This window comes from Bacillus rossius, chromosome 2 (assembly GCF_032445375.1).
Source record: "Bacillus rossius redtenbacheri isolate Brsri chromosome 2, Brsri_v3, whole genome shotgun sequence".
Classification (NCBI taxonomy): domain Eukaryota; kingdom Metazoa; phylum Arthropoda; class Insecta; order Phasmatodea; family Bacillidae; genus Bacillus; species Bacillus rossius.
This window is the reverse complement of record NC_086331.1, coordinates 67,907,272-67,929,467: the sequence shown is the minus strand read 5'-3', so window position 1 is coordinate 67,929,467 and position 22,196 is coordinate 67,907,272. Positions and strand designations below refer to the sequence as shown.

At 34.0% G+C, this 22,196-nt stretch overlaps 1 protein-coding gene across 3 annotated transcripts in view; it reads left to right on the top strand.

Moving 5' to 3' along the window:
* LOC134529347 (synaptojanin-1) overlaps positions 1-22,196 on the top strand; it is a 214,961-nt gene that overhangs the window by 103,150 nt on the left and 89,615 nt on the right. For all 3 annotated transcript variants that reach the window (XM_063363310.1, XM_063363309.1, XM_063363311.1), the window contains 4 exons: positions 10,791-10,872; positions 13,733-13,885; positions 19,373-19,529; positions 21,944-22,126. In XM_063363310.1, the coding sequence (XP_063219380.1) occupies positions 10,791-10,872; positions 13,733-13,885; positions 19,373-19,529; positions 21,944-22,126 (575 nt within the window). The remainder of the gene's footprint in view (positions 1-10,790; positions 10,873-13,732; positions 13,886-19,372; positions 19,530-21,943; positions 22,127-22,196) is intronic.

Sequence of the window (22,196 nt, the reverse complement as noted above, 5' to 3'; positions counted from 1 at the left end):
ACGTACATACCCACACCACTTGGAGGCAGACATTCCTCCAGCTGCCTGAAAGTAGCGGCAATCTCCTGATGGTTCTGTTGATCTCTTCCCAGGAGTGTCAGGTGTAGGTGCCAGCCAAAGCTGACATTTCTCGTGCTCAAGAATGTGGTAGTATGGTCGTGGGTGGTGAGTGCTAAACAATGGTGTTGTCAGCTTGAGATGTGTACATCTAGAAATGTGTTTGTATGTAAATCTGTTTGGTTTCGCAATTTATAATGTGTTTATCTTAAAACGTTCATTGGTTACCAAAAAGTAATTAGTATGTAGAAACCAAAGCCATTATTAACTTCACGTAGTGTTATCCTAACGAAAAAAGCAACCACTTTTTCGGAGCATCATAATACGACTGAGCACATAGCGGCGGTGAGGACTGCAGTGTGTGAGATAACATTGCGTGAAATAAACGTGACATTATTTGAATGCTGATATTGTTCCGGTAGTTGCTAACTGCCAGACGAACGGTATCAATTGGGTTGGTCTCATAAGCAGCCTTGTCTGAGAGGACAAGCCGGCCGCCTCCCCGTCACGTGTCACGGCTTGTTTTGGTATCAATTCAGGTCCTACATGTACTTGTAGGCTATCAGTTTTTTATAAGATAACCATCTATTAAGGGAAATAAATAGTTTGATATAACAGCATATTATTTTCGTGCTAGAGAAGGTTGAACATGGATTCATGAAGAAAAAATGTGTGTTTATTAGGTTGGATCAGGGATGTTCTAAACTAGTCCAAATGGCAATAATGATGCTTTTCCCTGGAATAATGAAGTGTCGTATGATTGAGAATTGACTAGATCGGCAAATAAGCAATGATAACTATAATATCTGATGAAAAACAGAGAAGTTTGGCTTCACCTGAGTAACAACAAGCAACTACAGACGTGGATGTAGATATTCACAATTTTAATCTTTGATATTCAATTTCTGAATGTGAATAATTCATAAATAACTTTGCGCAACTATTTGTGTTTACGAATATCTGCACAACCCAATACATTTTCCAATTTTTGTGTGACTAATATTGATATGCTAAAATGAAAACAAAACAATTCAGTTTTAGTCAACAAATAAGATTTTCAAACTGTTGTCTCATTGCTCTGTGGATTCATAAGATGTAGCTTCCCAAGAACACAAAATAATGTCTACGTTACATTCAGAAAGACTTCTAAAAATTACAATTATTTTTTCCCTTAAAAGACCAGAATAACTTAAAATTGTATGTTATAGTACAATCCAGACTTACTGGTCCCATAGAACCATCACACTTTTGAAATGTTTCCCATGCCATCATTGGAATGTTGAGCACTACCATGATCTCCTCAGTTTGCGTGTATCCAATACCCACAGACACACCACCCCACACCAAAGCATCGTTTACTCCTTTTGAACCGTCAGAAGTGACTTACTTATGGGAGTCGCAATTGTCACAGAAGAAAACTAAAGTAAAGTTTAATCCACTATTTCTTTTTTTTTTGTTTATATACACCTAACGTGCAAACTGGGGAACGTTCTCCCAGTTCCATGAGTTGCTTTATTATGTGCAAAATATGTACAATTCTGCGGTTAGTGCAATATTTTGTAGTTTTTCTGGTTCTACAAATAATGGAGGCAAATCACTCCTATATAAACCAGGGGTCGCTTCATTTTCTTCCAACGATTCTGAAAAAACAACTACTTCACCGTGTACTTTTTATTGAAGTCGAAATTTTACATTAATCTGTAACAGTTTTCGTCCTTTAAAAACAAAAACATTTGCAACTTACCGACATGGTTTCTTTGAAATATCTCTAGCTTAATTAAACAGGTTGGAAAACTGGAATTATCATTAAATTAAAATCTTTGCTTAATCTACTGTTATATACTTTTTTTTAATGTAAACCTTAGCACGCAAGTATGAAATCCATAATCCTAAAACTTCTTGCACAGGGGATCTAAGCTGTTCCAAAATAAGTACAATATATTTAACCTATCTAAGGTACAACTTTCAATTTTCCACTTTTGGTTCACATTGTTGTGCACTGAAGTTCTCACGTTAGCTGAATTAAGTAAGAAATTATTGCAGGAGTAATGGTGCTAAGAAATTAAGTTTGCTGCTGAATATAAGTTGAATTCCCCAACGTAGCCATGTTAATTTTTTAAGTCTTACACAGAAGCACTGAAAATATTTATATTAAAATGCAGGGTACTATATTTATTATAAGCTACATTTCTTTAAAAAGTTAGCTAATTGTAACCAACAATTGGGCTTTGACAGCTTAATACTCATATGAATGAAAAAAATACAACCGAATTGAGAACCTCCTCCTTTTTTTGAAGTCGGTTAAAAATTAACTTGTTTTCATGCTTGCCAAATCTAATTTTACACGTAAAATTGCTTGTTTACTTGTACTTTTAAGCTGTGGAATTTTTCAACATGAATATGTCTTTATTGCTTCCATAGTGGGAGGCATTTCAAAAAACCAATGATAACAAAATTCGGGGGATACGGTTTGGTGTTGCAGCTATATATCTATCATCTCCATCCAAAATTTAATTACACCACGCAGGGTGTCTACTAGGTCACTAAAGTCACGAAAAAGTCACGAATGTTGTAAAAGGTCTCGAAAGTCCCGAAAAAGTCACCATTTTTAAGTATATTTTGGTAAAAGTCATGAAAAAATTAATTACAAGGCTAATGTGTATTTCTTGTGCACTGATCTTGTATATACCATATTTTTTGTGCTTTTGGCAGCTTGCATTTGCAGGAAAATCATCGCTTAAGATGTTACCAAACAATACATTTTCCCATGCTTAACTAGGCTAGTCACGCCATTTTTGCCATAAGACGTTTGCTTTAAAATCCAGTTCAAAATGTTGCTTGCAGCTTCTTTTCTCCTACGTGCAATGTCATAATTTTCACATAGAATGCAGAAAAAATTTTAATAATAGCGATTTGCTCATCTTTATTTTTAAAAAAAGTCCATCAGAATTCTGCAAAAACGTAATTTATTCAATTCTCGTACCTTACACGCTTAAAAAAAGGGTGGTATTCGTTCTGTGGCGGCCACGGCGTAGTCAGCTTCATTCTTAGGCCCTTCGTCCAACGAGGAAACCAATCTTTGAGGACTGGTTGCGAGCGATCGATCACGTGCGATTGGTTTCGTGCTTCCTCGTCCACCAAGGAAATCAATTTGGGAATAGTTACGAACATGTCTTCATCAGAAGAGGATGTAATTAGTTGATATTTGTACATACGAAACAAGAAACGGAAACGATTTTGGGTACACCCAGATTTTGCAAAACCTCACGAAAAGAGATGGTACAAAATTGCTAGTGAATTTGAAGATCCTGTAAAGTTCAAACAAACATACAAGATGAGCAGGGAAAGTTTTCGCGTGCTTGAAGAGCTCGTAGCCCCTTTCATTGCATATAAGGATACCAACTACAGAGAAGCAGTTGGAATTTCAGAAAGGCTGCTGATAACATTAAGGTAACAAATTTGTTGTCATTTATTATCGTACAAAATATTGTTGCTGAATGAAATATATGTTAAGGCATTAGTGACATATAATATAATAAGATTATCAGGTCTATTGTTATGGTTTACTCTGGAAAGAAAATCATTAAAAAACTTCCCATATTTACGGAGAAAAATATTTTGTCCACATATTTTAATGGCAGAAATTCTTGTTTTGATGCTGAATGTTTCACATTTTCGTTGTTGCCAAAAAAATTATCATCAAATGAGTACGTGAAATGATACGTCACATGCTTATCTACTTAGTTACATTACATCAATGAACAAAAGCAATATTTTCAGAGAAAAAAATATCATTAACTTATATTGATGCAGGACATACCAATTTAGAAATGTTATTTATTCCTACTTTAGAAAACCCTTATGCCACAATCATTAAATCTGATGATTACATACTATATTACAAAACGGTTCAGTGTGAGTTCCATATTGTTTTAGGTTTAACACACCACAACTGTTCATTGTTCACTTAAAATATAACTTCACTTAAGTTCGTTTCATGGTACAGCCATGTTTTTCACAAAATCTTTGACATTTGGGCCACAGAAAATATAGCACATTAGTATAAGTTTTCGAACCTGGGAAATTCACAAACTGTTGGAATTAGCGTATTTCTAATATTCTGAGAGTACATAGATGCGCCACTTGAGGAAATTGGTGTCGTAGTACGCGAAATGTTGTCAACATTGTCTATTGCATCTAATACCTGGCGGCGAAATTGGCGAAACTGTGAGTCAATCATTGCTTCTACTTCTGGAACTAAGCTCAACAAAACTGTCTTGCGAGCGCTGTCGGGCTGTTTAGAAAGTTTTCTTTTCTTCTCTAGGAAGTATTTCATAAATACATCATGGGGTGTTTTTCCTTTGGCTTTATTTTTGGGTTTAGTTCCCATTTTGCTTTGCATGATGTTCGCCATTATCTTGGTTTTCGGGGTCCCCCGGATATTCGTAGCCATGCAGCCAGCATCACCCTTCTCAGCCATAGGCCTGTAACCTTCCTGTGTTTCGCTTGGATCATCATCCTGAATTTCAGAATGCTCTTCATTCTCCTGATAGGTACAACCAGGTGATGGTAGATTACTGGGTACATGCTCATTGATTTGGACTTTTATATAAGGAACAACGAACTGCATTACATAATTTAAATAGTACTGTGCTTTGGTAGATGATCCACTGGGCGGCAGCTTCCGTTTTCGAACAAACAGAGTTCTCAGGTTCTTCCACCTCTCCTTGCAGTTCGCCACTAAACATAATAAATACATGGTTGTAACTTTATACAGTTGTATATTGTTGAACTACAAATGACGAATAATTATTTAGCAGTAACAAACATTATTTCTATAAAAAATTTAACAAAATATTTCATTGCCTGTGTAATACAATTATTAGTTGGGAACAGAACATAGTCTCGTAATGTGACCATCTATTTTTGTCGACTTTTTTCTGTAATATTGATTAATGTGGATTATTTTAATTGTGTATAATTTTGTGTAATTTTAATGCCACTTATAACTAATTTCAGGTATCTGGCAACTGGAAGCAAGTACACTGATTTGGCTGCTTATTTTTTGAGAGGGGATAGTACAATTAGCCACGTTGTTGCACAGACAACTGCTGCGATATGGAAAGCCCTGCATCCAACCTACATGAAAGTGCCAACTACTGAAGATTGGCTCCACATTTTTGACCGTTTCTACGAACTGTGGAATCTTTCAAATTGCATCGGAGCCTTTGGCGGCAAGCATGTGCATCTACAAAAGTTGCCCAATTCCTAAAGGGTACCATTCAGTTATTTTGATGGCAGCTTGTGTTGTGGATGCATGTTTTACAGTGATCGAAGTTGGACATGACGGTTGGAATAGTGATGGAGGCGTATTTAAGGCATCAAGAATAGGTCGTTGGCTTACAGAAAGAAGAAAATTGACTAAATTTGCCAAACAACCAGGAGCTAGTAAATGATGGAAGTGGAAGAACATTTCCAATTTACTTTTTCGCGGACGAAGCGTTCCCAATTGGAAAAAATATGTTGCGTCCCAATCCGAGAAGGGCATTAAACAACAGAAAAAGAGTTTTCAACTACAGACTCAGTAGAGGACACAAAAGTATCGAATGTGCTTTTGGAATGATGACCAGCAAATTTGCAGTGCTTTCCACTCCTGTATCAAGTAAGAATGTAGCAACTGTAAACAACATAATTCGTGCAGTGTGTATGCTTCACAATTTTATCAGAAAAAGAGAAGGAATTATTTATCGACCTACGTACAACTCGCATGACCATGACGAAGAAGAAAATTTTCCCGGGGAAATTGGAGAGGCTGTTCCAGAGGCACCGACATTCCCAGAAAGAATGTCAGCAAAAAACTATAGGGATTATCTCTCGTACTACTTTTTGAAGCCGCGTTCTTCCATACCATTTCAGTGGAAGTATTACTTTTTGTGATATTGTGTTTAAGACATCGTTTAAAAAGCCTTGCGTTAATAACATTTCGCAAATAAATCAAACAACAATGGAGACTATTTGTTTACATTGTAGCTTAACAAAATCAACAGCATTTTATGCAACAATGCTTCTTATGTTAAATGCTATTAATGATTAAAATTGTTTATACAAGAAATAGTAGGCCTAGCTATTTCAAAAATGATTCTAACTAACAAAATTTTGCTTGTTAAATGTAAATATTTTGAATGACTATTTTTTACTTATCTGTCAATTACATTTTGAACAAACAAAAATTAATGGCCACTACTTACCTGTGTCTTCCGAAGCTTTAGCTATTTCCTCCCATGCAGCATCCACAGCATTGCGTTTGGAATAATCTGATAAAGTGTAGTTATAGAGGCATGGATACTTCTCTACTTCCAGCACAAAACTCATATTTAACTGTTGTTCTGATTTTGAGAGTGATCGTGGCATTTTAAGTATGAAAAAGGCACGCACAACAGACTGCACATGGTGAATAATCGTAAGCAACTAACGCCTAGCGATTAACATGTTTGGTCGTGCGCGATTAGTTTCCTCTCGGGTACAGTAGTTGTTGCCTCGGTGGATGAGACAACTCGAAAAAGCATTACTTTTAATGGATTAGTCACCTCACGATCAGTCGCGCGATTGGTTGCTTTGTCGTAGGCGACTGATCGCTTGGTTTTGGTTTCCTCTGTGGACGGACGACCTTACTCTACAGGGCGCACAACGATCTCACATAATCGATTGTAGCTGTCAAGGCGTCAATGCGCGCGACCCACATCCATATTGATAAGTTGTTAGCCAAATGGCGATCGTTCATAATCGAACTTATAGCGTTGAGTTCGTTTTTTTACTGCTTGCTTGTGTGTACGAAACGTAAATTTATGCTTGGCTAGGATAAAAGAAAGCCAAAAATTTGTGCACTAAATGTGTGATGTATTTTCGTGTTTTGGTTTTGTTAACAACTATGTTTACAAATTACAAAACACAAAATCCCTATATTGCAGCCACATTTTATTTTCCAACTGAAATCATTGTCGAAGAGGTTAAAAGTGCTACGGAATGGAATTGTAATATTTTCTATGATATAATGTGCTGAAAATGTTTGCCAACAAATGCTAAACGTGTTTTAGTGCTTAAAGTGCGACGAAAAATTGGCATGCGGGAAAGCAGATCTAATTAATCTTATTCAATAAAGTTTCAAACCAACCTTCATTTGTTAACTTTGTATATTTTTGCATGCTTTTACTGCAACTATATGCTAATAATTTTATTTTCAGTGTTTATTGAATGAAAAGTAACTAAGAAAAAGAAAATGCCTGGCAAATGTTCTTCTAAAGAATATTGGCTCTCAGATGAAAACGATAGGTTTTCAAAGTGGTTGCGTCATGTTAAAGATGACAAGTACAAGGCATTTTGCACACTCTGTAAATCGAAGTTTGATGTAAGTCACAGTGGTTTGTCATCTGTGAAGGTTCATGAAGCAGGAAAAAAAACATCTGGAGCTGTCTTCTGCCATACTACAAAGCAAACAATCAACACTAAGTTTTTTGAAGGTTGACAAGCTCGCACATTTGGGTCAGGAAAAAGATACTACACCTTCCACTTCAAGTAGTTCAGGAACCGTGATTTATATTGATAAATCATTTACTGAATGTGCAACTCCTTCAAATTCAAAGTCACAACATTTCCCAAGTTCTTTAAATAAATATTGTGTTGATGAGAATGTGTGGAAAGCAGAAATATTGTGGTCACTTAATAAGGTATTGACACACACATCTGACAGAGGTTCATGTGCTACTAGTGATTTTTGTTCCCCATAATGTTCCCAGACAGTGTTATAGCACAAAAATTCAAAATACAGAAGGATAAAATTGGTTATGTGACAACCTTTGGCCTTGGCCCTTTTTTTCAAGATTAATTTTATAACATTTAAAAATTATACCATTTTGACAAGTTTCGTGGTCACACTTCAGTAGAAATTGTCATGAAAAAGTCACTCATTTTTATTTTTGTAACTCAGTAGACACCCTGCCACGGGATAGCTAAAAGATCAAAGAATTTGTTATGCTAAGTGACAACTGTGACGCATCGCGCGCGGTGGAGGGGGTAGTGCCGCTATTTTGAGGTCATTTTGCTGCATTTCGAGATTTCCATTTAGTATAACTTTTGACTCGAAGAAGCTACAAAGATCCTTTGAGTTTCAATCATCAGCTCTCGTCAAGATCTATCGATTGCATGTATAAAACATTATTGTAAAATAGTTACAGTAAATATATATGGTGTTAAAATAAAAAAAACATGGAAACCCAAAGGACTTCTTAGTGTTTAATCACGATTATAACATACATAAAAGTGTATTTTATATTTTGTATAGAAAATATTACCTGTTATGTACACGTATTCACGTACAACACATGACCGTGTCCAAGACACAGCGACACCCTTTTTTTTTACCTAAATTATATGTACATAAAAATGTGATTGTTTAGTTTCGCGCCACATTCATATTGTTTTTGCCTTTACCGGTATTGTCGTATCAGCATTGTGAATGTAATGAAATTATGTATTTTAAAGGTATAAAAAATTTCACCATTTTATTACTTGCATAGTTAACGCAGCATAGAAATTCATTAAACCTGACACGGTAAACATAATTCATTGTAATTCTTTAACTGGGGAGAGGCTTATAGTATTTACTAAAACTGAACCTATTATAACATCTATTCCTTTTAACAGGATTCGAACCAAGAGCCTATTGTTCCCGCACAATAACCAACTACGCTATCGGAGGCCGTCCGTGAACACAAATTTAGTCATGATAATTTTAAGTTTATGGAAAAATCATAGTAGTAATAATGTAAATTGATACATAGTGCCATCAAAATATCTAACTTTCTCTTTATTCTAGATTCATTTCTTGTGTGTTGCATGTAACCTCTACGTTGTTTTCTTTTTTATTCTTCGTTTGTCGTAGATAGCTTTCATTCTTAAAAGAAAAAAATTATATTCAAAGGAAACAGCTGAGCATTGGGATGTAAGACAAGAAAAACAATCCGGCCACGTCCAGCTATTCCTCCCCACAAGTGCGGAAGCTTACTGCACAGCCGTGTCGAGAGTGGAGGGGGGCGAGGCGCCCTTTATAAGTTGTACTCGTGCCACTAGGAATTTAATGAAGTGACCCTGTAATTTTATTGGTGTAAAGTGTGTAGAAACATCCAGCGAATTACCTTATAAAGGTGTCACCTAAATCCCAAGAATAGTTTGTAAGATATGGCAGCATGAAACCCCCATTGTTGGCTATTTTGAGGGTTCAAAAATATTGTTTTCAATGTGGATTCATTTTGAAAAAAAAACTATTTAGGTCATTCCCAGATGTGTGTGTTCTTTTCGTACAGAAACAGATTTAGAAATTTTTCTAGTTTTCTGTAAAAACGTGTATTTCAAACACTCTGCAACACTGTTCCACGCTAGGTAGGCGGGTGCCTTAAAGTGATTCTGCAGCTAGTGCAAACAAGGTAGAATAGCAATATAGTATTTTAACAACAAAATTGCCCAATTTATTATAAATTTGCACATAACGATGAAACCTCATTTACAATAGTAAATTTCCTGTGCAACATGAATCCTTTTAGGGCAACTTTACCTAACAACATTCAAAAGCTATAACACTAATGTAGTTAACTTGAACACTAAGCATATTAAGCGTAGTTCAGACATAGATAAATGTCATCACTAAAAGACACGAGGTGCGTGACAGATATAAATATATAGTGACATAAACAAACATAAATACTATGACCACAGCTACGTAGCCCAGGAGAAATCTGTCTCGTAAATTACGTCAGTGCACTTCGCAGGTGCGTAACATTAGTACAACACCAGTACAACCAAGTTAAGGCCAGGTTACACTAGGTTGATTCACAGCAAATGCAGAACAAGGAGTTAAACCAGAATTCAAGTAACGTATAAACAAACATTTAAATTGCAAAGCGGGTAGCTAGACAGCAATCCTCTCACACGGACACCCCTCACACGGCGGAAAGCATGTACAGAGAATCTTAATCACCAGGCATAATGAATATCCAAACATAATTTTGAAGTGGTGGCTGAAAGTGAATCTATAAGCAGTGATTAACTTTAACAAAGCTACATTACAGGCCACTTGGCTTAGCACTCCACTACTGTTGGAATCATTACAATAGTTATGTGGTTTTCATTGGGCACTCCCAATGTTTTTTGATATTTATTCTACTGCAGCTTCATCTGAGGCTCTTTTCGAACAGTTTTTGAGGCTAATTAGGATTGAAAGATTTTTCTCTAGAGTAAACATGTCTTAAGCAGACAACAACCCTGGAATTATTTTCACTTTTAAGATAATTCTGCTTATTTGATGAAATTATATTTCAGGTATTGTTTTTTTATGGCTTTATGGTTTAAACTATCTCAGTCTTGTAGCACACATTATTTCAGAATATGCTAACTTCTGATGTACTATACCTTACTTTTTGTGCTATGCTGATAAATTGTGATACCTACATATTTTGATTTAAATGGGGCATTATATTATTTAACATTGTGTATACAAAAAATTGGTTTCAAGTTAATAACTTTTTTTTTTAAAGTACTATGTGTAAATTCAGATAAAAGTTTTTTTTTTTTTTTTTACAAGTAATTACAAAGCTGTCAACATTTTTATCTTAAAATTTTAATTTGTGGAATACTAAAAGTTACACTAAGTATTTTTACTAACCCAACATCTTTTTTTACAGTGTGCAGAAAGGAACATTACGTACTAATTGTTTGGATTGCCTTGATCGTACAAACTGTGTACAAACTTTCATTGGTTTAGAGGTATGTATGATTAGAAAGACTATGTTTTTGTTTACATATTTTGCATGCTTAAAAATTTAAATCCTTATGGCAGTACAAATTCTGTTACTTATGGTTATTAATGTGCCATAGTAAAATTAATGTCTTATCCCCACCTGTGGCAGAGTCAGTACAGACTAGATTAGAGAAGATTGATTCCAATGCAGCTCGACCCAGGTTTCATTCCCAGCAGGGTAAAACCTGGGTTATTTACCAGTTAAAATAATGGCGGATAAATGGTAGGTTTTCTCATTGTACTCCTGTTTCTCCCACCAATGCAGTCTTCACTGCCTCATCTTACAGTTTCACCCGTCATCCATCTTTAATTACCTCAGTGCTGACGAGATGTTTATCCCTTATTTGTTCATTAATCACGTACTCGCTAAAGTAATCTGTATCTTGATATTGAAGAAGCTTTTGAATGCATTAAAAATTAAAAAAATGCCATAAATAGAATAGGAATACAAATGAGCCTACTTATTGTACCTTTATCTTTAGACTACACAAAGCTCATAAAAATAAGTAGAAGAAAGAGAATAGGATGTGATATCATGGAAGAACATAATATTTTTTGGAGTGAAGTTATATAAACTAATCAACAACAGTTTACTTTTACTGTAAATTGTTAAAGGTGGAAGATTATTAAAAAAAATATTTCTACTGGTTGCTGAGTAGCTAATTACTTTGCTGGTAAAATGTTACTTGAAATTACAGAAGTGTTGTGTCCGGGAAATCTAGGACGCATATAGAAATGGTTATTTTATTTGAATTGTTTGTAACTGTTTTATTTAAACTTTATTTTAAATGGTATATAATTATTGAGTTAGTTATATAACATATAATTTATTGTGATTCATTTGAGATGGCACACAAACAGATGGCCTGCTGATGCGTAGAAAGGGTTGTACTGTATGGATGGTAGTGCTGACGTCAAGATGCATCAGCTGCCAAGTACATAGACTTGTGGACATTACTCAGTGTGCTGTACAAACTAAGTGTGAATCTGCGTGTGCGCGACTGCATCGTAGGGAAGTTTCGGGAGAGCCCCGTGCCAAGTGACTTGAGGATGTGACGACATTAAATTTGTGTCAGGGCGTGCCGGGCATGAGACACGTCAACGATGCAGGGCCGGATGAGACCCTTGGTCATGGTTCCGAACTATGTAGATTTTAGGCCTACTGCTGGCAGGTGGCTTGATGTATATGTTATGTACAAGTTGAACTTAGTAAGTAAAAGCGCAGATGTAATAGATGGCTTTATGTTCTTTCCTGGGGTACATATCCCTTAAATTCGGCTACGAGTTAGTGCACAGCTCAGCACTCGAACCCACTCATGTCCGGCTGTGAGTAATTGGTCACAGTGGTAGCCAGACACTACAACAGTGATGATTTCGGATAAATATTCCAGTGAAGTTCCTATAAATCTCAGTTATAGTAAACTATTTCTAAAAGAAATCATTAAAATATAAAATAATAACTGTACTAATGTCTTACTATAATCTTTCAGTTACTATATATCATACTTCAGTGTATTACAAATCACTAGCTATAAAAATAGAAACAAATTACTTTAAACAAATCAATTTTAAACATTGAAAATGTGTGAGATAACCTTGTATTTAATTTTATCAGTAAAGTAACCACTGTCTCTTAAAGTGCTCTGGTAAAAATATTAAATTATAAAAAAAAATATTTAATTCACTAACAAAAACAGAAATCAAAAGAACTAATATAAAAACCTAATGTGTAGTGATGTTTAAATTAATGGTATAATTTTACTTAGCAATACAGACAACTCTTAAAATCTAACTGCAATTTATTTTACTTTGTTTTCCACTTAAAAGTATCACAGCATGTCTATTATTATTACGACCTGCTAGAGAAGACTTCATACTTTAACTTCTTGACACTTCCAGTTCTATTCTTTACTTTCTGAACTAGACATAAAAATAAAAAAATTAAGATCTGAGTGTGTTTTTAAGCAATGTTTTAATAAGTTATGTTGTTTTTTCTGTATGCCCAAAGAAAAAAATATTTAATTATACTATTTTATCACTAAGTACCAGGTAATTTAGTTCTTATTTATTGATTTATTGTTTCAAAAGTTGCTAAGAATGATTAAATGTGTTCATTTTGGCTTATTAATAATTATTCCAAGCACATACTACTATTTCCCTACAGTTTAAAGATCCACCATTCTTTAAATAGTATTTCACCAACAGTTAATTATTCAGCTCCATACCAAGAATGATGAATGCAAGGTTATTTTAATATGCATATCTGTGTGTGTGCGCTATATTTTTTGGCTGATATTTAAACAATGTTTTATGAATATTACATATATTAAGTGGTTACTACTTTTCTATGTATCCATTCTGTGCAAAAAATAAATTGTATCATTTACTGCTACTTAGCCTTTCAAAAAAGAGATTTATTAATTTTCATCACATGTTTTGTTTAAAGATTTTTGGTATGTTTCTCTCAAATTATTTTTTTTTAATACAACTATCCAAAAACAAAAGCATGATGAAATTGTTCTTGGCAGAAGGGTTTTGTTAGTTATTAATTTTAAGTGAATTTACTCATCTTTGCTACTATTAATGCAATAATTCTAATTTTCATCTGCCAGTTAATTGGGAACTATTGAAACATACTCATCTGTTAAACTAAATAAACTCGAATTTTTTGCTTTTTGTATAGGATAAATTTGCTGCTTATATAATAACTATGAAATGTCAATGTTTAAATATCTTTACTTACCAAGACATGAATCATATACTCTCTGAAAATTAAAGAACAATGGAGGTGGGTTAGTTCATGACATGTTTTATTTTGATTTTCAGACACTGTCCAGTCAATTGCAGGCATTAGGTTTGATGGAAAAACAACAGATTGTCTCTCGATTTGAAGAAGTGTTTAGACAAATGTGGATCAATAATGGTAATGAGGTGAGCAAAATTTATGCTGGAACTGGTGCAATTCAAGGAAGTTCAAAGGTGAGTACGTACATTTAAAAATTAATTTTCTGAAACGGAAACTCAGTTGTTTTATTTAAGTTCACAGATATAAATGTTTTCTTTCAAAATACAAACTAGAAAAAGGTTTTGTGTGCTTTTGTTTTTATAATAAACAGAACCATGGATATTATCAGTTACAATTATGAAGACCATGGCAGGTGTTCACAAAAATGTCATTAACCATAGTTGTGTGAAATTTCTGTAGTTTATGAAGAAGAATTAAATCTTAGTTAAATTTTTGTTCTTACTATCCATTGTGAGGGAAACAGAGTAGATAACACAATTTGTCTGTAGGATAAAATAATTTATTTTCAATAACTGTTTTTATAATTTTTTAAAATAATATTTCATAATTTTTGCTAAATTTTTACACTTTGGTAAAATTGTCATGTCTATCTGTATGTTTGTCTGTTTATCGTCTCGTTAACAGCAACTTCATTAGAGACGGAAACACAGTACACAGATTGGAAATATTCAGAAGGAATTGGCAATGGCAATAGTAAAGAATCATAATTGCATATTTATGAAGTAATTTTGGGAAACCATAGAAAACGTGAATCATTGTGGCTGAGCCGAGATTCAAACTAGAGTCCACCTAAATGTAATTACAGTGTTACACCTCTGCGCAATCTGGCTCTGTTGTGTGTTGACTATGTTTTGAATAAATCATTTCAGTTTGGTTTTCCTTGGTATTTTTGTAATAGTAGGGTAGAAACCAGATATAACCTGGCATAATATACTGTGGGTATTACTATTCTCCCATTAGTAATATATATATATATATATATATATATATATATATATATATATATATATATATATATATATATATATATATATATATATATATGTGTGTGTGTGTGATGTGGTCTTTTTTATCACTGGCAGTAGTTCACTGTTCTTCCTTTGTTCTAGCAGGTTCTGGAAGGAAGAGGGAGGATAATGGTGTATGTAGTTAGGTGGGAGACAGGAGGGAGTGTCTGATAACAGGCACTAAGATAACAGTTGTTATACGTAATACAGTTTCATCTCTTTCTTTTGTTTATCAAATAAAATTTAAAGCATGCAAATAATAGTGTGATATAAGGAGAGACTATAGCATGTTTGAGGTTTATCCAGAAAGTTAGTTTCCCCACTACTAATATATGGCAAGCCATGAATTGCAAAAAGGCAATTAGGTATGCCTGAGACATTCTTGACATTGTAATCATTTGCAGCAGTTGGCACTTTGCAGTTGCTCGCAATATCATCGTAGTGGGTGAAAATGTCTGCTCTCGTTTTTTTCAGATGAAACTGGCTATTTTGGGGCAGTTAATTTAAAGATCTCACGTAAATTAGATTTTTTCCTGAATCCAGCAGTCTTAGTTCCTGAAACTTAACATATGGCTCAAGGTTACTGGAACTTTTTAATCCCTACTCTTTTTTTACAAACCATTATATTTGATACATTTCCAAAAATATGTATAAAACACACTAAATTGTATTATAAGGCCAGTGCCTAAGATTATACCATAACTTAACAATGATAATTAAATAACAAAAAAACATAGATACAGGAAATTAATTATAAAAAGTCAGAATATATTAAACTATTCATTATAGTGTTTTTATCCCACAACTCTGGTTTACTAGGCAACATCTTTGTTCTAGTAACATTGATTAAAAGTTCATGATTCCCCAAAACAAATTCTTGTCTTTAAAGCAGTTGTATTTAAAATGGCTACCATTGAACAGAAAAGGCTTTGAGGAGCCAATGTGAACTCTTCACTATGCCATCATTCAAAAGTGGCAGTGCCCTGACACTCACCTTGGAACACTGTGTGCTGCAAAATACAATTTTTGTTTTTGTTCATCAAAACCGTCATACTTTGCTATTAATGGCATAATGCTATTTTTAAATCATTCGGGCATTATTATTATTCTATATTTAAACATCCTTTCACAAAAATTAAAGTGTAAAACCAACAGTCTTGTTTCATTGTAATTTTCATACACTCATGCCAGAATTGTGAATATTACGTCTACTCAAGGGAAGGACAGATAACCTCATAGATAATCAAGTGTATGTTGCTGGTGATTAAATACCTACTTGATTTATCGAAAAACCAGTGGACAGTGTTCTGTTGTTCATTACCCATTCACTGTCTTTCCATTTTGAAGGTCATGCCCATTGCCTTTCGCCAACACTGCTGTTTGGTTTGCACAACTAGCAATTGTACCATAGCTCAAGTCAAAACATAGCACACATGTAATCATGTCTTCACCACAATGATTTTTCCCGAGTCCAGTACCCAAGTTCATCTTTGGGAAGTCCAATGCATGACCCTCATGACTCCGTGACTCCATAGCTGAGCAGTAACTCACTCATTGTGTGCTTGTCGTTCATTCAGTTCACCCCCAGAGTAATCTGGTATCTTCAGCTTGACGTAACTATTGTAACTATTACTCAATATCCAAATCACTTGTTGCAAATAATGTCCAGGAGTTTACCTTAACAAACATTTTTGTAAATATAGGTAATTATAAATTAAATACAATTTAAAGAATCAAATTGCATCAGTAAAAATAAATATACCAGCAGATACAGTGAGCAACAAATTAAACTACATTAGAACCCTGTTATAATGTTTTTCAAGGGAGCACAAGAAAAAAACATAAGCAGGAAATCTCAATTTAGCACTTAACAGTGTTCGAGCTTTGTACCAATGGACTCACCAAGCTATGTTAACAACTTTAATGTTAAAACCAAAGATAGTATACTTGATACATGAATTTTCTGAAACAAGCCAACAATTTTTCAACTTCATCTTGTTCCCTGGTTAAATTTTGTTTGTCTTTAAAGATACACTGCCACATTTTTTGTAAAATTGTCTCATGATTCATGATGACAACATTAAGAGTGAGAACGTCTACTCCTTTGCCACCTGAAAATGTTTAATTTTGGGATTCCTACGTATGAATGAAAAAAAAAATTATTTGTAAGCAATAGAAAACACTTTTAGTTATGCCCTCGCTCAATGGTTGGCAACTTAAATATCGTAGGACTATGTACGTGCATTTGAATACCCACTGGAATGGCAAGGAAGAGAAGAGTTGACTAAGGGTGCCAACTGACACGTAACTATGAACATTGTGTACCTTCAGTATATTGCATAAAATTGTATTTTAACAAACTTCATGTATTGTATGGCAGTGATTGTAAACATAAACATGCATAAAGGAAACTTTTTATCGTAAGTGTTGGAATAATTTGGTTTTAAAACATTTTTTCCCCATTTATTGAATGTTAGAAAGCAAACATTATAAGCAGGAAATTACACTATTTATGAACGTTATATGCAGGAAATAAATACATTGTACTTATGGTGGAAATATTGGGACTTTAAAAATATGACATTATAAGCAGGAAAACATTATATGCAGGAACATTATAACAGGGTTCTACTGTAACTAGGTTGAGAGAAAGAGGGGCTTAGGAACTCTCACCTTCTGATGACTGTGAGGTTAGGTCTGAGGTAAAGTATATGAATTCACAGAATGTAGTGCCTATCAGAATTCATCAGCTGTGTCAAGTGAATGAGCCAGACATCATGAGCAAGCAAATGGTTTTGCATTAATGCAGGGAATTTTCCATAGGCCATAAAAAATGTTTACGATGAGAAGTGCTTGGACGGCCATTATTTATTAATGACAACATTGAGGAACAGGTACAGCTGGGTATTTTTGAGGATTGGTGCTTTGTGATTACAAAATTCAGTAGCCATTTTCCACAGATGTCCTAATCTTGTTGCACAATATTGTCATGAAACCTCATTTGTTCTGGAAATTGTGTGCCAGGTGGGTGCCCAAGTATCTGGCATCTGAACTAATATGTGAATTTATGACAGTATTGAAATTTCTGTAGCTTGGTGTTCTGGGACAGAAAGGGCATTCTCTTCAATAAGTTCTTGGCCAGAGGTGCTAATGGTGAATGCAGACTGTTATTGTCAGACACTGTGGGATTTGCGAAGGGCCATTCAGAACAAAGGGATGCTCATGCAGGCCTGTTTATCCATATTATGTCTTGCCTACAAAAAGCCCATCACACAACAGACCTTCTGCTAGGAGATGTTTAAACATCCACTCCATAGTTCTGCATTCCCAGCTATTATCATCTGTTCTAACACCTCAATAAATACCTGTTAAGCTCAGCATTTTTAAAGGGACAAAGATGTGCAGCTCAATGTTTGCGGTATCTGTTATAGTGAATTTGTTTCATGTAATTTTGTTTTATTTTGGTTTACAACCCTGGGGAAACTTAACTTTATATACTTTGTATATCACGGAAGTGCAGTATCTCTGAAGGAAAGAGCTATCAAGACAAGAATTGCAGACATGCTGGTACAAAGAAGAGGCTAAGTGGTGGGTGGGAGAATGTACGTCCATTGTATTGTCACTGTAAAACTTTTGGTGCAGTACATTACGGTTAACCTGAGCATGCAGAATCAAATTCTGAAAAGCATCTCTGTTGACAACTCCATGAAATGTAATGTTCTACCTTATATCTATTTTGACAACATATAATGAGTAATAGTTTGGTATTCAAACATCATACTTGCTGAACACAAGAATGCTTTGTGATGACTAGTGAAGTGTTTAGCTTGGAACCATGCTGGCCCCAGACTTCTAACATCAAAACATTAAGTTTCAATTATAGAACCAAAATGCTTTAAACGTTTTACTCTTCTTAATTTTATAGCTGTATGTTTTATTATTAAACTGTCCTGAGGGCTATAAAGTGGGTAATATGTGGGATTGCTTCATAAAATTAAGTGGACATATTCACAGGAATTCTCAGAGACATTTGTGAAAATTGAAGGCTACGACATACTATAATAGGTAAATGAATTTAAAAACAAACATACTGAATTGATAGAAAAATTTTGGTTGCGAATTTTTATATGCTGAGGAAATTATTTTAAGAATGTATGCCTCCAAACATTTGAAAACAAATAAAGATTAAGATATGTATTTTCTTGATGGCCTCACTCACTCATTGAGCCCATTCCAGGAATATGTAAAATATTAGCCTGCTTAAGTGAAATGAGAAGTAATGAATCAACCCTGTAACTTCATGCTGCATAGACCTTATCTGAGAGTTATGAAGAATCGCTTTTTTGGTTTCATAAAAGTCTAATGAAACTTTATAGTTATTGATACAAATGAACTGTGTGGGGTATTGGAACTATTTATGTTACAAAATATTTTATTCCTTTAGCCAGTGTTTTTGAGAACATATGTTAGTGGTTGTAGTTTTAAGTTGCAGCTGATATTAATTTTTTTTTCAAAGATTGATTTCAGGGTAGTTTTTCTTAATCTCTCTATGAAACAAAATATTTTAGGCACTTGTGTGTAAATTTTTAAAATGGATTGGTAACAGTAAACGTAGCTAATTTTCACTTCAAATATAATGATAATTTTTTGTAGCTGATGGATGGAGCACGCTCAGCAGCTCGCACCATTCAAAATAACTTGCTTGATAACAGCAAACAAGAGGCAATTGATGTGCTCTTATTGGGAAGCACGTTGAATAGTGAATTGGCAGACCGTGCACGCATTCTCCTTCCTTCGTACATGTTGCATGGTGAGTGAGCTCCTTGTACTTTAATGTGTTATTAAATATTTTATAATGATTCTGACAACCTTTGAATGATAAATAGATGTACACAATCAAGGCTCCATAGACTTTGTAATGATAGACAGTAATCATTTACAATATATAGGTATGACTGTCAAGAACTGTTACAAGTATTTTAAATCATCACTCATTAAAAATAATGAAGTTGTAGTTTAATTTCAAGCTACCCAGCTTGCACTATTTCTTTTTATAATTTCCAACAGGTTAAAAAAATTTGCCTTTGCATGACTATTCACATATTTACATTCAAATTAATGCATATACATACCTACATTAAAAGTTACTTGCGTACAATGAAGACTTTGCATGAATTTTATAATGTTTTAGAAGTTATTTTAGTTGACAAGAAGTAAAAATTTGACCTATTTTTTAGGATCATCCTCTTAAAACAATGTTTTTTTTTTGGTTTTGCAAAACAAAATTAATTAGTGAAAATATCAGCCGGTGTGGCCATGGTTAAACATTTTTTGTTAGGTCTATGTCATCAGATATTACTAGAACATAACCCGTTCTTCCATTGCTATTCTACCATAATCTTGTATTAATGTTACTATCAAATACAAATAATTTTCATTGCAGTATGTGAATGATTTGTAGAAATTCAGGCATACAATTTGCCAAAATTAAAAAGTTTTGTGTTTTCTGAGTACAAAGAGCTTGAAATATACAATCCAGGTATGAGAGATGCAGGAGCAGGCAACTATGTTTGTAAAATGAACAAGATGCAGCATGCTTTTGTCAGACAATAATTAATATATATATTTTTTAAATCTCTACTTATGTTGAAATATTTTTTTACACCATTGTAGCATCCATGTTATAGAACGTTCTGGCATATTATTTTATAATTTCAAACCATTTGAGCCTACGTAAATTTTTTCGGGATAAAAAAGTAGAAGCAGAAAAAATATACATTTGTTTGTGTTGACATAGGTACAAAATGCTCTTTTATTATCAGGCACACCGCCATACGTTCAGCCACAAGCCGCCAATTGGTTACCGGCTTACTGTATCGGTGGATGGCTTCCCAGGAGTGGCCAATGTGTGGTTTATTATTTTTATGAGAGTTAAAATACTCGAAATATCTTAAATCATCTCGAAATTATAAATAAATTTACTTTGCAAGATCTTACTTTTGATGTGAAATTTTTAATATCAGACCGAAACATGTACATACAAGGATAAAAATTTAGATCGTAATGAAAACTTCTGTATTGTCTCGCCTAACTTCTTAACTATTTTAAATGCAAGTGGGGTGTAGTTTCTTTGCATATATAGTAAGCTCGCATAGATGATCTTCATTTAATGTCATTGGTGAGCGCAGCAGGGAAGCATTAACTGATGAAAACTTGCGCTCTATATGATTTACGTTCAGTGAACTTATGACCCAAGTGTGGTAGCTCAGTGATTCTGGTGTTTGTACAGCGTTTGTTGAGATTTATCGACATAAGAAATAAGTATAGTGTTTCTTTGTAAAAACTTTCAGTAGTGTGCAAAAAAGTTGAATAAATCATTGTCAGTCTATGCCCATGCTAAAGCCAGCCTATAATATAGTTAATGCATATAGTTGAATACAGATACAGATACCCTAATGTCCAGCACCATGCAAGACAGTTTCAGGAGCGTCACAAAGTTGACAGTACGAGCAACTCTGCCGCAGTCAGCAACGTCTCACTTTCATTTTAATCCAATACACTATAAGTAACTCTGGGGCATTCACATTTCAGGTTAAACCAACGGCTGAGTGCGTACACACAGCCCCAACTTATTTATGCAGTTTTTATGAGTGTACTAACAGGAAAATGGTCGAGAGGCTTGTTAGTAAGTTGATATATGTAAGCAAGTATTAAAATATTTTAACTTTTGAAAAAAAAAATTTATCCTTTACTTACATCATATTTTTCAAAATATTAAAATGGTAATATTGTGTGAAATATAAAAATAGCTTTTGTGAGCATACAAATTTCATACTGCTAGGTACATAATAGTGTCATAAATTTATTTTGCATTTCGAATGAGTGATATTTGTTTTTTTTGTATGCATCAAATAGGTTGCATTAATTTTATTTGTGTGAAGTATCGGTAAGAGGCATTAAGAGGAAAAGGTGATGATCATTAAAATTTAAAAGCGCCAAATTTATTTTACATCTTTTCCTTCATATGTTTGTCATGTATTTTTACTGTCTCATTTAAGTTTATTTGTGTCAATTTTCTCTGTCTGACTTTAATTATTGTAGTGAATTGTAAAAATATGTTAAAAGATTTTTACCTGCAGAATGACCCAATAAACCATGAATGTAATGAAAACATCTTTCGACTTAAAGAACTTCATTTTATAGCTAGTTTTTTAACTGTTTCAGCTCCAACAAGTGTACTCCGAGAAATGTGCAAGAGGTTTGCAGAGTTTACCTTTACTTCAAATGCTCGTGTAGCTGTTGGGACGTACAATGTTAATGGAGGAAAACATTTCCGAAGCGTGGTATACAAGGATGTGTCTCTTTCTGATTGGTTGTTGGATGCTTCAAGTTTGGCCAAAACACAATGTAAGTTTTAATGTTTGTTAGGACATTTGGGATGGAATGTACACATATAATATAAATTTTACTTGAAAGA